We start from the raw sequence: 16,589 nt of genomic DNA, 5'->3' as shown, positions 1-16,589 counted from the left end.
AAGCCTCCTGATGAAAGTGAAAGAGGAGAGTGAAAAAGTTGCCTTAAAGCTCAACATTCAGAAAACGAAGATCATGGCATCCGGTCCCATCACTTCATGGGAAATAGATGGGGAAACAGTGTCAGACTTTATTTTGGGGGGCTCCAAAATCACTGCAGATGGTGACTGCAGCCATGAAATTAAAAGACATTTACTCCTTGGAAGGAAAGTTATGACCAAACTAGACAGCATATTAAAAAGCAGAGACATTACTTTGCCAACAGAAGTCCGTCTAGTCAAGGCTATGGTTTTTCCAGTGGTCATGTATGGATGTGAGAGTTGGACTGTGAAGAAAGCTGAGCACTGAAGAATTGATGCTTTTGAACTGTGGTGTTGGAGAAGACTCTTGAGAGTCCCTTGGACTGCAAGGAGATCCAACCAGTCCATTCTGAAGGAGATCAGTCCTGGGCGTTCACTGGAAGGACTGATGCTGAAGCTGAAACTCCAATACTTGGGCTACCTCATGCGAAGAGTTGACTCATTTGAAAAGACTCTGATGCTGGGAGGGATTGGGGGCAGGAGGAGAAGAGGACGACAGAGGATGAGATGGCTGGATGGCATCACTGACTCAATGGATGTGAGTTCGGATAAACTCCAGGAGTTGGTGATGGATAGGAAGGCCTGGAGTGCTGCAGTTCATGGGGTCACAAAGAGTTGGACACGACTGAGCAACTGAACTGACTGAACTGACCATATATAGGTACTTCCAAATCAGCACATCCAAAACTGAATTCACTATCTTTCCCATCCAAACCTGTTCCTCCTGTATTCCTAATCTCAATGGCACTACCATATAACCAGTCATGGAAGCCAGAATATCGGTCTTTTTTCCCCTTCCAAAAAAAAGCAGCAGCAAAGGCAATTCAGTTAAAAAGGATGATCTTTTCAACAAATGGTGCTAGAACAACTGGACATCCACATGGAAGAAAAATGAACCTAGATATAGACTTTTAATCAATACCTTCCACAAATAAGAGCATAGACCTTAATGTAAAAAAAAAACTCTAAAACTTCTAGAACAGAAGAAATCTATGTGACCTTGCATTTAGCAATGACCTTTTAGATATACCACCAAAAACAAGATCCATGGAAGAAAAAAACCTGGTAAATTGGACTTCATTAAAATTAAAAATTGCTCTGTGAAAGTCACTATTAAGAGAAGGAAAATACAAACTCCAATCTTTGCAAAGCACATATCTGATAAAGAACTAGTATCCAAAACATACAAAGAACTCTTAAAATTCAAGAATAAGAAAATAACCCAATTTTATTTTTTTCAAATTAATCTCCTGGAGTATAGTTGGTTTATAACATTGTGTTAGTTTCTTCTATACAGCAGAGTCAGTTATATATTTACATATATCCACTCTTTTTAAAAATTCTTTTCCCATGTAGATCATTACAGAACAACCCAATTTTAAAACGGGAAAAGGTCTGAACAGACACCTCAGCAAAGTATATATAGAGATGGCAAATAAGCACATGCTCAACCTCGTGTCTCATTGCTGTTGTTCAGTCACCAAGTTGTGTCCGATTGAGACCCCATGGATTGCAGCACGCCAGGCCTCCCTGTCCCTCACCATCTCTCAGAGTTTGCCCAAGTTCATGTCCATTGAATCAGTGATACCGTTTGATCATCTCATCTTCTGTCACCTTCTTCTCATTCTGCCTTCGACTTTTCCCAGCATCAGGGTCTCTTCTAGTGAGTCGGCTCTTCACGTCAGGGGGCCAAAGTATTGGAGCTTTAGCATCAAGTCCTTCCAATGAGTATTCAGGGCTGATTTCCTTTAGGATTGACTGGTTTGATCTCCTTACTGTCCAAGGGACTCTCAAGAGTCTTTTCCAGCCCCTCATTTCAAATGCATCAATTCTTCAATGCTCTGCCTTCTTTATGGTCCAACTCTCATATCCATACATGACTACTGGAAAGACCAAAACCTTGACTATACAAACCTTTGTAGGCAAATGATGTCTTTGCTTTTTAATACACTGTCTGTTTGTCATAGCTTTCCTGCCAAGAAGTAATCATCTTCTAATTTCATGGCTGAAGTCACCATTAGGGAATTGTAAATTAAAGTAACAATGAGATACCACTACACACCTATCAGAATGGCCAAAATCCAAAACACTGACACCAGCAAATACTGACAAGGGCAGGGAGCAACAGGAGCTCTCACTCACTGCTCAAAGGCATGCAAAGTGGAAGACCGTCACTCTGGAGGATGGTGCCACAGTTTCTTACAAAGTGAAACATACTCTTTCACACAATCCAACAATTGTGCTCCCTGGGACTTACTCAAAGGAGTTGAAAGCTTATATCCACACAAAAACCTAAACATGGACATTTATAGTAGCTTTATTTTTTTGCCAAAGCTTGGAAGCAACCAAGATGTCATTTTGTATGTGATGGATAAATAAACTGTGGTATATCCAGACAATGGAGTATTTGGTTTTGTTTAGTTGCTAAGTAGAGTCTTACTCTCTTGTGGCCCCATGGACTGTAGCCTGCCATGCTCCTCTGTCTATGGGATTTCCCAGGCAAGAATACTGGAGTGGGTTGCCATTTCCTTCTCTAGGGAATTTTCCTGTCCCAGGGATTGAACCCGCATCTCCTGCACAGGCAGGAGGATTCTTTCCACTGAGCCACCAGGGAAGCCAATAGAATATTATCCAACACTAAAAAGAAATGCACTATCAAGCCCTCAAAAGACATGGAGGAAACTTAAATATGGTTGTTTTTTTGGCCATACCATGTAGGATCTTAGTTCCCCAATCAAGGATCAAACCCATGCTCCCTGCACTGGAAGCACAGAGCCTTAACAACTGGACCAATAGGGAAGTCCCTTAAATGCAGATTGCTAGTTGAAAGAATGCAATCTGAAAAGGCTACATACTGTATGATTCGCACTGTAAGAAATTCAGAAAACCTACAGAGATTGTAAAAAGATCAGTGGTTGCCAAAAGTTTCAGGGGGAGGGAGGGAAGGATGAATAGATAGAACATAGGGAATTTTAGGGCAGTGAAATTACTCTGTATGATATGGAAATGATGAATACAGAAATGGTGAATAAATGTCATTATACATTTTCCAAAACCCATAGAATGTATGTCACAAAAAGTGAATACCCCTGTAAACTTGAGTTAATAATAATGTATTAATACTGGATCATAAATTGCAACAAATAAACCACACTAATACAAGATGTAAATAGAGGAAACTGTATGTAGGAGAAAGGAGGGAACGTGAGAACTATTTTCCATAAAATTAAACTGTGCTAAAAAATTGTCTATTACTTTTTTAAAGGAATTCACTTTCCTCTGAATGCTTATTTAAATAACTTCTCTGACCAATACACTGAGGCTAATAAGAAGAAAAAGAACCATTTGAAAATTCTGAGGCTGCACCTAGTCATTGCCAATAGTGATTGGTTTTCTGAAAAAACAAAAAAATAGACAATACAAAGATGAATAAAACAAAAATCAAAATTCCTCTCCCAACACTGCAATCTCAATCAGCAACAGTAACCAACTATAATCTAACAGTCGACTGCGCACTAGAATTGGTCTTAAAGCTTTTCTCCTCATCCTATTCATCCAATCCATCTTCCAAGTTCCATAAATTGTTTTTGAAATGTCTCTGAAATCATCTCCTCCTACCATCATCTCTTACCTATACTACTACAAAGGGCCATTAACTGGTCCCTCTCCCTTCAGTCTTGTCCCTTTTAATCTGTTCCCCACAAATTCATTCTAAATTCAATGACTTTTCTAAGATGCAATCCTGATTATGAGGTCATGCTCAGAGTCAATTAGGGGCTTCTTGACATCAGCAGCACAAACAGCTCATATGACCCTCCTGATACTGCTCTGCCTCCCTAACTTCTCTCCTCCTACTTCATAACACTTCATGCTCAATCACACCAAGACACTTATTCAGTTCACACTGTGCCTCCAACCCGTGTCCTCTGCCAGGAGCATTCCTTCCCACACAGACCACCTCTAAGACTCAAGTCATCATAGGCAAACCTTCTGTTTCTTAGGCAGCTGAGAACTTTAATTAAATTCCATACACAGCTCTAAGTGAACTTAGCAGTCACTTTCTAATTCAACTGTCTCTCCTACAAAAGTGTCTTGACAGCAAAGACAGGACCTTATTTGTTCATAGCTACAGTTACCTCTCGGAGAAGGCAATGGCACCCCACTCCAGTACTCTTGCCTGGAAAATCGCATGGATGGAGGAGCCTGGTAGGCTGCAGTCCATGGGATCGCGAAGAGTCAGACACGACTGAGCGACTTCACTTTCACTTTTCACTTTCATGCATTGGAGAAGGAAATGGCAACCCATGCCTGGAGAATCTCAGGGACAGGGGAGCCTGATGGGCTGCTGTCTATGGGGCTGCACAGAGTCGGACACGACTGAAGTGACTTAGCAGCATAGTTACCTCTATCTCCAGAAGTCAGCAATTTTTCCTGTCACATAATAAGGACTCAACAAATGCCTGATGAATGAATGGCCCAAGTAAGGGATTTCCCAATTAATACAACTGTAGGTAACATTCTACTTTTGCTTTATTGACTACGCCAAAGCTTTGACTGTGTGGATCACAACAAACTGTAGAAAATTCTTAGAGATGGGAATACCAGACCACCTGACCTGCTTCCTGAGAAATCTGTGTACAGGTCAAGAAGCAACAGTTAAAACTGGACATGGAACAACAGACTGGTTCCAAATAGGAAAAGGAGTACATCAAGGCTGTATATTGTCACCCTGCTCATTTAACTTCTATGCAGAGTACATCATGAGAAACGCTGGACTGGAGGAAGCACAAACTGGAATCAAGATTGCCGGGAGAAATATCAGTAACCTCAGATATGCAGATGACACCACCCTTATGCCAGAAAGTGAAGAATTAAAGAGCCTCTTGATGAAAGTGAAAGAGGAGAGTGAAAAAGTTGGCTTAAAGCTCAACATTCAGAAAAAGAAGATCATGGCATCCGGTCCCATCACTTCATGCAAATAGATGGGGAAACAGTGGAAACAGTGACAGATTTCATTTTTGGGGGCCCCCAAATCACTGCAGATGGTGATTGCAGCCATGAAATTAAAAGACGCTCGCTCCTTGGAAGAAAAGTTATGACCAACCTAGACAGAATATTAAAAAGCAGAGACATTACTTGGCCAACAAAGGTCTATTTAGTCAAAGCTATGTATGGTTTTTCCAGTGGTCATGTATGAATGTGAGAGTTGAACTATAAAGAAAGCTGAGCACAGAAGAATTGATGCTTTTGAACTGTGGTATTGGAGGTAATTCTTGAGAGTCCCTTGGACTGTAAGGAGATCCAACCAGTCCATCCTAAAGGAGATCAGTCCTGAATACTCATTGGAAGGATTGATGCTGAAGCTGAAACTCCAATACTGTTGCCACTTGATGCAAAGAACTGACTCATTAGAAAAGACCCTGATGCTGGGAAAGATTGAAGATGGGAGGAGAAGGGGACAACAGAAGATGAGATGGCTGGATGGTATCACCGAGTCAGTGGACATGAGTTTGAGTATACTGGAGGAGTTGGTGATAGACAGGGAAACCTGGCATGCTGCAGTACATGGGGTCTCAAAGAGTCAGACACGACTGAGCGACTGAACTGAACTGAGGTAACATCATCCCATTAGGCCAAAGTAAAATCAACTGCCAATAAGGAGTGACTTCACACTTCACTTATTCAGGTTTATGCATTATATCTACTGCCACTGGCCACTTCACAGTGATTTTGTGTTTCCTCTAATAGTTTGCCAGAGCCTTTATTTTGAATATGCTTTTTCTTTTTGGGGGGTGCTATTCATTGTGGAGACCTCTTCCTAGAGGCCTAATAAAAATACATTTGTATGAAGCCTGTGCACTTAGGTAGGTTTGAAGCTAGGGGGATTTTGTTTAGAATACTCTTTTGCATGTAAAGCACACTTCTTCCCTGAAATTTTTATGGGAGAGATAAGTGAGCCAAACACATTCTGTTGAAGGGAAATCTAGTCAGTTGCTTGAAAGAATACAGCCCAAATAAAATAAGGACTGACTAGGTTGAAAAGAAATGAACTTGTGATTTAAGAGCTGCTGCTTTGATAAATACTGCAGGGAGAGTTTCAGTTTCTGCTATGTTCACCGTCTCTCCTGAGATCTGACACATGTTGAAGGTATGCTTGCATTTGACACACAGCATGTTCAATGACGGTTGCTCACCTAGCACAAGACACGATGGAGAAGCCTTCGGACACAGAGCAGATGACCTCTTTCTGTTTTGCAGTGTATCCTGGTGTCATTTTTTGTGAATGTGGTCAGGTAGAGTTGGTTTTGCTGTTGAGCTCTGGGGGGGTTTTTTTGGTCTCTTTTGGTGGGGTAGGGATGGGCTAAAGCCACAGGAAGAAAAATGTGATATGTGTCTCCAGTATTTTGCTTTTGTTTTGTAAGAAGAGTTGAACTAGTTTTGATACCAAGAATAAACGGTGGAAAATGAAAAAAAAAAAAAAAACACCTTGATTTCAACCTTTTTCCTGATGTAAATCTGAACTGCCTTACTTGAGAACCCAGCTCTGAACAGTACTATCTCCCTGCTTCATTTCTCCCTCTTTCATTTCCTCTACTCATTTCTTTCTCCTCTCCTGACAGCAACAAACGTATCTAAGCAGTGAGAGAGATGCGAGAAGATCTGGGCTTTGGTGAAAACCTGTTCCCAGAGAAGCTGTGCTTGGCGTGGCCATCTGTTGGTGAGAGCAGACCAGAGCATGAAAACCAGGGCAGCAACTTGGGGCGTAGAACATCTCCTGAAGCTGACAAATAACAAAGGCACTTAAGGAAACTGAAGAATCACAAGCTGCCACTGTGTATCTGTCCACTGGTGGGAAATCAGAACTGTTTTAAAATGTAAAAATCTGACACTGAATTTACCTACCGAACTGCCAATAAACTAGCAAGTCATATTAATACTTACAATGGTTCTTATTTATTCATTGCAATATCAATATAAATAAGAAGAATGAAAAATAAGGCTTGATGGGGATCGGGGAACATTGTTTATCAACAGCATTCTGATCCTGATTCACGAATTAAGCTAATTTATGAAGCAGGGTGGGGGTGAGAGGACAGTTGAAAACACCACCATTATAAAAATTAATCTTTTCATCTTTGCCTGTTTAAATCTGCGGCCACATAAGAGTAGGAGGAGTCGTGTGGCAGGCAACCAATATCCATAAAAAGACCCCAAGGATCTAGATCCCCAGTGTTCACATTCTGGTGTGACCCTGTGCCCTCAAGTGTTGCCTGGATTTCAGGGTTCCTTTTTAGCAAACAAAATGTAGCAGAGGCCACAGACACCCCTGCTGAGATTAGGCAGCAAAAGACTGGTTTCTGTCGTGGGCGCTGTCTCTCACCGGCCTACCCACCTTCTCGTGCTGGGTGAGGGAAGGCAGCTGCCATGTGGTGAGCTGCTCCATGGAGAAGCCCAGGAGGCAAGGAGCTGAGGGCGGTGCAGGCCAACCTCAACAGCCTGACAGAGGCTGTGTCAGTGAAGCCACGCCCAGATCCCCGACCCACAGAAACTGGGAGAGAACTGTTTTAGCTGCTAAGTTTTGGGGTAATTTATCATGCAGCAATAGACAGCTACTACAGGCTAATTCCTCCACATGTGTCAGAGAAGATCTGAAATGCACCTCGACTCTTAGTATTAACTGAGGTCCTAAAGTCCCCTGGTGGCACAGAGGGTAAAGCGTCTGCCTGCAATGCGGGAGACCTGAGTTCGATCCTCAGGTTGGGAATATCCCCTGGAGAAGGAAATGACAACCCACTCTTGGAATTTTCCAGTACTCTCGCTGGAAAATTCCACGGATGGAGGAGCCTGGTAGGCTAAAATCCATATAATCACAAAGAGTCGCACACAACTAGGCAACTTCACTTCAAAAGTCCCCTCCAGTATTCTTGCCTGGAGAATCCCATGGACAGAGGAGGCTGGTGGACTACAGTCCACAGGGTCACAAGGAGTCAGATATGACTGAAGCTCGACTTAGCACGCACGCAAAGTGAACATCCCAATAACTGCCTGGGTTTAGTCCCTGGTTAAATAACATTTGCTTCATGACCCTCTGGTACTAATAATTATAATTTATTACTCTTCTGTTCAAGTTGTGGAGACCTCTTAGGGCTTAGATTCAAACACTGCTTGTATTCGTAAACAAAAATGCTTCAAGTCTAGTCAGAAGGCATTTGCGCTAAGTACCCGTAGCAGGATGAATACAATGGGAAAACCAGAAGAACCTATACCTGCCAGGAGGCAAAACCTTCTCTTCCAGGCGGACATCACGATCCATCCCAATCTTGCTGCTCAGCTCGGAAACATCATTAACTGTATTTCTCAGGCCTGTGACAGAAAGAAGGTATGATGTACACCCAAAACTAATGTTCTATGTTAATTATATCTCAACTGAAAAAAAAAGAATGGAAGGTGGACACCAGTGAACTCACACAAGTCTAAATTGCGATTTTATTCAGAGATTCACCGTGAGTGGGCTCCAAATTGAGATTCATCCTAGTGACCTAACACACACTTCTCCAACCGTTCTAGCCAATTATGTTTTCTGAACTCAAGGCCGCATGACAGAGCCTCTTAGTAGCCCAGTGTGGGGATAAGGGAGGACAAAGAAACTATTTTATTTAAAAAAAAAACAACAACAGAAAATGAAACTGATTAGAAACCTTTCTCCTGGGATTTCCCTGGTGGTCCAGTGGCTAAGACTTCATGCTGCCAAAGTAGGCAGCCTAGGTTCCATCCCTGGTCAGGGATAGATCCCACATGCTGCAACTAGAGCCCACACATGGCAATGAAGATGCCTTCTGCGCGGCATAGCCAAAAAAATTTAAAAATTAAATTAAAAAGAAACTCGCAAAGTAAAATAATAAAGCACTAAAAAAGTAATTTGCAAAAATAAACATTTATCTAAGGGTATTATGACTACACTCTCCTCTTCCTGTCTTTGATGTACATTAAATTCTCCACACAGAAGAACTGAATGGTGTCAATTTCACTTGGTCTTCTAAAGTAGTTTCTAGAATTTAGGATTTCACAAACAAGTAAATTTCCAAAATGATTTTGAGCAAGGGACAATAACTCACCAACTTTTTGTTTTGTCAAATATGGACCGTATGAAAACAGCAAATAAAGAAACCACTCTACTACCACCAAAACCATCATTTCATAAAAGAAAAATAGTTTAACCTCCAAAAAAGTAGGAAGGGTCATAATAAAGATTGGTCCTTAAAATGAATCAACTTTAGGTTTAGGAAAAACTCATTGCAGTATCTTTAATTCATTCCACTAAATCTTGCTAGGAATTTTGTCACAAAAGGAAGCATCACTACAAACAAAGCTAGTGGAGGTGGTAGAATTCCAGTTGAGCTATTTCAAATCCTAAAAGATGATGCTGTGAAAGTGCTGCACTCAATATGCCAGCACATTTGGAAAACTCAGCAGTGGCCACAGGACTAGAAAAGGTCAGTGTTCATTCCAATCCCAAAGAAAGGCAATGCCAAAGAATGCTCAAACTACCGCACAACTGCACTCATCTCACACACTAGCAAAGTAATGCTCAAAATTCTCCAAGCCAGGCATCAGCAATACGTGAACCATGAACTTCCAGATGTTCCAGCTGGTTTTAGAAAAGGCAGAGGAACCAGAGATCAAATTGCCAACATCCACTGGATCACTGAAAAAAGCAAGAGAGTTCCAGAAAAACAAAGCCTTTGACTGTGCGGATCACAATAAACTGAAGAAGATTCTGAAAGAGATGGAAATTTCAGACCACTTGACCTGCCTCTTGAGGTATCTCTATGCAGGTCAGGAAGTAACAGAACTGGACATGGAACAACAGACTGGTTCCAAATAGGAAAAGGAATCCATCAAGGCTGTATATTGTCACCCTGCTTATTTAACTTATATGCAGAGTACATCATGAGAAACGCTGGACTGGAAGAAACACAAGCTGGAATCAAGATTGCCGGGAGAAAAATCAATAACCTCAGATATGCAGATGACACCACCCTTATGGCAGAAAGCGAAGAAGAAATAAAGAGCCTCTTGATGAAAGTGAAAGAGAGTGAAAAAGTTGGCTTAAAGCTCAACATTCAGAAAACTAACATCATGGCATCTGGTCCCATCACTTCATGGCAAATAGATGGGGAAACAATGGAAACAGTGACTATTTTGGGGGGCTCCAAAATCACTGCAGATGATGACCACAGCCATGAAATTAAAAGACGCTTGCTCCTTGGAAGAAAAGTTATGACCAACCTGCTGCTGCTAAGTCGCTTCAGTTGTGTCCGACTCTGTGCGACCCTAGACGGCAGCCCACCAGGCTCCACTGTCCCTGGGATTCTCCAGGCAAGAACACTGGAGTGGGTTGCCATTTCCTTCTCCAATGCTAGACAGCACATTAAAAGGCAGCACATTATTTTGCCAACAAAGGTCCATCTAGTCAAGGCTACAGTTTTTCCAGTAGTCATGTTTGAATGTGAGAGTTGGACTATAAAGAAAGCTGAGCGCCAAAGAATTGATGCTTTTGAACTGTGGTGTTGGAGAAGACTCTTGAAGAGTCCCTCGGACTGCAAGGAGATCCAACCAGTCCATCCTAAAGGAAATCAGTCCTGGGTGTTCACTGGAAGGACTGATGTTGAAGCTGAAACTCCAGTACTCTGGCCACCTGATGCGAAGAGATGACTCATTTGAAAAGACCCTGATGCTGGGAAAGATTGAGGGCAGGAGGAGAAGGGGATGACAGAGGATGAGATGGTTGGATGGCATTACCGACTCGATGGACATGAGTTTGGGTAAACTCCAGAAGTTGGTGATGGACAGGGAGGCCTGGCATGCTGAAGTCCATGAGGTCATAAAGAGTCAGACACGACTGAGCTACTGAACTGAACTGAGCACTAGCATTTGGGAACCACTGTTCTTAGTAAAGACCTAGTTGATAACATTCTCATATAACAGGTATACATGGTAGTTATGATTACTTGGTATTAAAAGAGTCATATACAGTAAATCATCTTCTCACGATCTTTCAATAAAGCTTCATAATTTGTTCACAAAAAAGTATTTGGCTCCAAGATGTGGAGGGGATATAAAAGCACTAAGATTAACCATTAGTTGATAATTGTTGAAATTGGGCAGTGACTAAATGCGGGTTCATCATTCCAGTCTCTGTATTTCTGTGTATGTTTGTTTTCTATATTTTAAAAATATAAAAAGGAAAAATAAAATTATCTCAGAAAAAAGGTTTCATATTGTTCTTAGAAGATACATGAAGTATTTAAAGTCTAACCCTATAACTTCAAGAAAAAATACCTGTTTATAATAAGAGAAAAAACAATATGGTAGAATATTAACAATGTGGGCATTCATTGTTTTTTCAACAGAATTGAAATATTTCAAAATAAAAAGTTAAGGATAAAAGGTGACTGTAAAATTTATCAAAAAGGCACAGATGGCATTTCTGTTTAGGCAAACATAAAGGTGAACTTAACCTTGGGTGACAGGAAGGTCTCTATTTCATCAGCCTCTTTAAAGTCTTTAGTTTCAGGCAAAGTGGCAAAATACAGTCAAATATGCAAACAGACTTGCCGCTAATTCACCAAACACAAAATCAGAACTAAGAAAATCTTCAGAGGGAGATTGAGCTGCTTCCAGCAGTTTATTGAAGGACTGAGGAATACACACACAGAAACACTTCCCAACTTCAACAGATCAGAGCTCAGAACCTGCTTCAACAACACTGGTCTGTTGTCCGAAGTACCATAGTGCTATGCAACTGCTACAGCTGCAAAATTCAGGAACAGGGAGGGCTCAAAGAGAAATTAGACATAAAAAGTAACTAAACAGATTTTTAAAATCCAGATCCCAAGGGCAAATACATTTTCAAAATAGCTTGTAAGTAACTTAACCAAGTCACCCTGATATACAATATTTTGAAATATTTTAAAAAGAGGAATTTGGTTGTTCAGGTTAGAGCTGTCTTGTCTATAGATTCATTTAAGTAACTTCCTTAAGAACTTAAATAGCCTAAACTGTTTCTACCAAAAAAGTGATCTGCCACCCTAGATTATGTTCGACATCTATTGAAAAGTACCTATGCCAAGAGAGGATTCCAAGCACCCAATTTGCTACTTTTCCTTAACCAGCAGCGACCCCGTGTGGCTACAAGAGAAAGAAATGGGACTGAATTTGAAGAATTTAACTCAGGGGGTTAAGGCACGTGGGCAGGCCTTCCGATTGAGGACTACTTAAATTATCTGGTGATTATTATAAAAGAAATGCTGGATGAATCCCAGTGAGATCAGACCTAAAGAGTGGAAGAGACTTTGTGCCCCACCAGGAACATAAAAGAACACTGTACTATTATTGTTGCTGTTGTGTGGAGTCAGACTCTTTGCGACCCCATGGACACCAGGCTTCCCCGTCCTTCACTATCTCCTGGAGTTTGCTCAGACTCATGTCCATTGAGCCGGTGATGCTATCCAACCGTCTCATCCTCATCTCCTCATGCCCTCGATAAGAGTGAGGCCTGAGCAGCATTGCTAATGCAGTCCACCAAGCACAGAGAGAACACAGGCATCATTTCAGGTCTTTTAAACTCTACCCCAGGTGTCTGCCATGTTCCACCTACGAATTAAAAATAACAGAACATAAACAGGGCTCTGAACTGAGCCTCAATCTTGTCAGATTCAAGAAATAGCTCCTGGGTCACGTCTTTTCTCCAAGACCCCAAACTCTCTGCAGATCTTCGGTTCAATAGGGTGCCTCTGGCCTGAAAGGAAGAGGCTGGGGTTGGAAGAGGTAAGGAAAGAGGGGAGGAGAGGAGTGTGGCGCTTTCCACCCGACCCTCACTGAGCACACCCCGAGGGCCGAAGCCGGGGAGGTGGGGGGGGTGGGGTGGGGGCTGGACCTACGGGAAGGGTGGTCTCTGAGGCTGCTCTTGTCTTCCCGGGTCGGTCCTGAGCTTTCGGGCTTACAGGGTCTGCTCTCTGCGTCGCCAGGGTCCTTCCCAGGCACGTTTTCCTCCACGTCCGTCATCCTGCTGATGAATCTGGGTGGGGAAGTAAACGCGGGCGCTTTGGGCGGCGGGGAAGAGGGCGCTTCAACTACCGCGGGGGGTGGGGAGTCTGGGGCCCGGCCCGTCGCGCCCGACGTGGACCCCACTGAGGGAGCTGGGCGGGCAGCTTCAGGGAGGGAAGCGGGCAGAAGGGCCCGGAGGAAGGGGAACCCGAGAAGTGAGCGCTGCCTCCACAAGCGCGACACTGCGGCCAGAGCGGGGCGGCCTTCCCCGCCCGAAACGCCGGCCCCGGGCCCCGACCAGGGCTCGGGCAGCTCCCGGGCCCTCACCTCTCCCCGGAGGCCCGCAGCCGCCCGTGCGTCGGTGGGGCCGAGGCCCTCCGCTAAGCGCGGGCCGTACCACCGCGGAGGGGCGGCGGGGGGCGGCGGCCGGCAGGGCCCGAGAGGCGGCGTGCAGGCAGGAGGGCCAAGCCCGGCCTCACCCCCCGCGCCCGCGTCAGGGTGGCACAGGCCGGGCTTTGAGCACAAACCCCCGCCCGTCTCCGGGGCAACGGGGCGGGGCACGTGCCGCCGCCGCGGCGGGCGGAAGCCGCGGTCCGAGCGCCTCTGTCCTCGAGGGCTCGAGGCCTCCGGTGACCTGGCCCGTCCCTGCCCGGCATTTCCCGCTCTCCGCGAAAAAGATCATCTGGAACGACCCAGGAAGGGAAGGCGCACTGTTGTGTTTCTTCAGCCTGTTCAGAAAGCTTGAGAAACACGGGTCCACAGCCAGGCAGGTGGTTTCCTTAGCCCTGGGCGCGTTGCAAGAGGAGCGCCCTTCTCCCATTCTCTAGGTGTGGAAGCCGAGAACCCTGCCGGGTGCTGGTCGGAGCAGGCGTGGGGACTGGGAGGGCGGTACCCTGGGGCTTATGTGGGTGCTGGGGTCGGATCCCTGAGCTCCAGGGAGCACATCGCCAGCCTTTCTGGGTTCCTGCTGCCCCTGAAGTGATGTGAGGACCTGAGGTGACCCCCTCTTCTCCAGTTCCCTGTACTTTGGGGGGGGTGGCGAAAAGTAAAATTTCCACTCCACACGCTCCCATCGTTCTTTATTACTCTGACTTGATTTCTTACCACAAAAGCTTACTTTGAAAATAAATAAATAAAACAAAAGATGAAAGTATTGCCTGTAAGAAACCAAGTTTTCATTATAACCCTTGCCTTGTTAGTGTGGAATGTAGATTTTTCTTGCACAACTCCTACATTTTGAAGGGGAAAATTATGAAGAGATCCAAGAACATTTCTGCTTAAGAAAATCCACTTTGCTCTGAGGCCCAGGCAGAAAGGAGGGGAATGGCCTGGCAAAGTTACTGTTTAGCCAGAGTATCTCAAACCAGTACATACTAAACCTGCCCCTTCCTCCTCATCACCTTTTCCTGGTATTTCCCTCAGGGATGTCAACTGTGAAGCAGGCTGGCCTACTCTCCAAAGCCTGGAGAAGTGGGAGGAAGTTGCATGATTTCAGCCAAGTTCAATGAAAATATTTTTCATTATTACAGGGAGATATGTAGGTTAGGTTGTTGATTTCGCTTTAAAATTTTTTTTTCCCCAGAATCCTGTTTGTGCATTTTTATTTCTGGGAGAAAGTTTTCAGAATGACACTAGTTTGTTTTCCCATAAAAATGGTATTGCCGTGACTCTCTCTAGTGATGCCTGAAATTACTGTACTTGAGCAATTCATTTATATATATCACGCAGCCCCTTTAGGTATCCTCTTCTTACCCATGCTATGGGGAAGGGGCAGCAGGAGGAAAGAGCAGTGGGGTAGCACATGGATGGGGAAGGAGACCGGCCAGAAGAGAAGGGAAGGATGCAGGTAGGAGAGAATGACAGAGTTGGAGTTTTCTCAGGGTCAGTGTGGGGACAGCATTTCATGATCTTATCTTGAATAGTTATCAGAACCAACTAGGCAAAAGTTAGAAGTTGAGGAGAACAGAAAGATGATGTGAGAGATAAACTCTCCTTCCCTTTGGGGTCTTAGTTAATAATAACCGATTTTTGTTTAATGATCTACAAAATGCTTTTACATTGCAAATCCATACGCTTTGCACACAATTCTATCTGTTCAGTAGGCGGCAGGTGTTATATTGGACCATTTAATAGATGAGCAAACTGCGGGTCAGAGAGATTTCAGGGCGTTTCCCAAAGTCACACGGCAAGCAAGGTCTTGACTCTTGATCATATATTTTTTAATAATTCACGCCACCTGACTCTGGCTGAGAATCTGGATAAACAAGAAAATACAACTAACATGTAATGGTATGGTAAGTCCCAGAATGGAGTACATAGAAGATTTGTTATTGGAGGTCAGAAAAAGGGTGAGAGACCTTCCAGATGTTGGGATCAGTTCAAACCCAGCCATGAGCCAGAATCCTAAGCAAGATTGTATAACCAATTTGGTCTTTAGAAATGGGTTTCTTGTTCAGCCTGGCTCCCCCTCAACCTCAGGACCCCTCTTTAAACTCTCATAATGGGTGAAAATGGATTTTCCATATATGTCTGTCCTTTGGTGGGAGTGCCCCTCCCAAGTAACTCAGCACCTTTACCCTATTAAAGTGCACATATTTCAAAAGACCCGTAAGGCACGTATTTCTCACACAGCCCAAGGGCAGCGCAGCAGCCCCGCTTCCTCTCACACTGCAGTGTGCCCAAAGCCGTCACCCCAGGGGGGCCGTTTTAAACTAAGATGTCATGTGTTTGTTTTAACACTATTTGCTCTATTTGCTCTTGGCAAATCTTTGAGTAGAATTCTTGTTCAAGGAGAAACAGCTTCCTATACTTACTGGCACACCTCTGTACGCCTATGGGTGCAGATACCCCAGCTTGAGAAGTAGCCTAAGGGAATTTCAGGCCAGCAGCTAGAATCTTCCTACTTCTCAACCACTTCCCCACATATGTGTGCTTTAACACAAGCCCAAGAGTATGACCTGTCCTCATTCATTAAATACGATCCTGGGTACACTTTCCCACAAGCAAACTATACAGAAAGTTGATCCTACCACAAAGACATTCTGAAAGAGGGGTGGTATAGAGAAGGATATCCGTAAGAAGTAGAGGACCACAGAATTTAAGAGGAATCCTGGATATTGGATCTGCTAGCTAAAACAAAATAACAAAAACAAAACACGCCTCATTTTACAAAGAAGCATCTTAGGTTCAGTGAGGTTAAATGACTCGTCTAAGGTCACCACCAGTTTACAGAAAATTTAGGACTAGAACCCATATCACAGTCTGTTTATTCCATAATATATAGAGCTAAGTAAGAGTAAAAGCTAATATGGTAAATAAATATTTACATTTCCTAAAGAAAAATGTAAATGATAGGCCATGGAATGGAAATAGTAAGGGATGATGTTAACTAGAGGCCCAGACTGCAAGTAGCGTGGAGTATACTGGAAGATAAACAGTCAACTAAAGTGGTAGGGACACGT

The 16,589-nt window shown here is 43.6% G+C and overlaps 1 protein-coding gene across 1 annotated transcript in view; it reads right to left on the bottom strand.

Moving 5' to 3' along the window:
- TCP11 (t-complex 11) overlaps positions 1–13,516 on the bottom strand; it is a 33,782-nt gene extending 20,266 nt beyond the window's left edge. The window contains exons 1-3 of the mRNA XM_040249059.1: positions 13,456–13,516; positions 13,023–13,159; positions 8,346–8,442 (exon numbers count right to left, since the gene is read on the bottom strand). Of these exons, the coding sequence (XP_040104993.1) occupies positions 8,346–8,442; positions 13,023–13,146 (221 nt within the window). The 5' untranslated portion in view covers positions 13,147–13,159; positions 13,456–13,516. The remainder of the gene's footprint in view (positions 1–8,345; positions 8,443–13,022; positions 13,160–13,455) is intronic.
- Between the last annotated feature and the right edge of the window lie 3,073 nt (positions 13,517–16,589).

The sequence above is a fragment of the Oryx dammah genome, unplaced genomic scaffold, assembly GCF_014754425.2.
Source record: "Oryx dammah isolate SB20612 unplaced genomic scaffold, SCBI_Odam_1.1 HiC_scaffold_11, whole genome shotgun sequence".
Classification (NCBI taxonomy): Eukaryota; Metazoa; Chordata; class Mammalia; order Artiodactyla; family Bovidae; genus Oryx; species Oryx dammah.
This window is presented reverse-complemented; position numbering and strand designations above follow the sequence as displayed.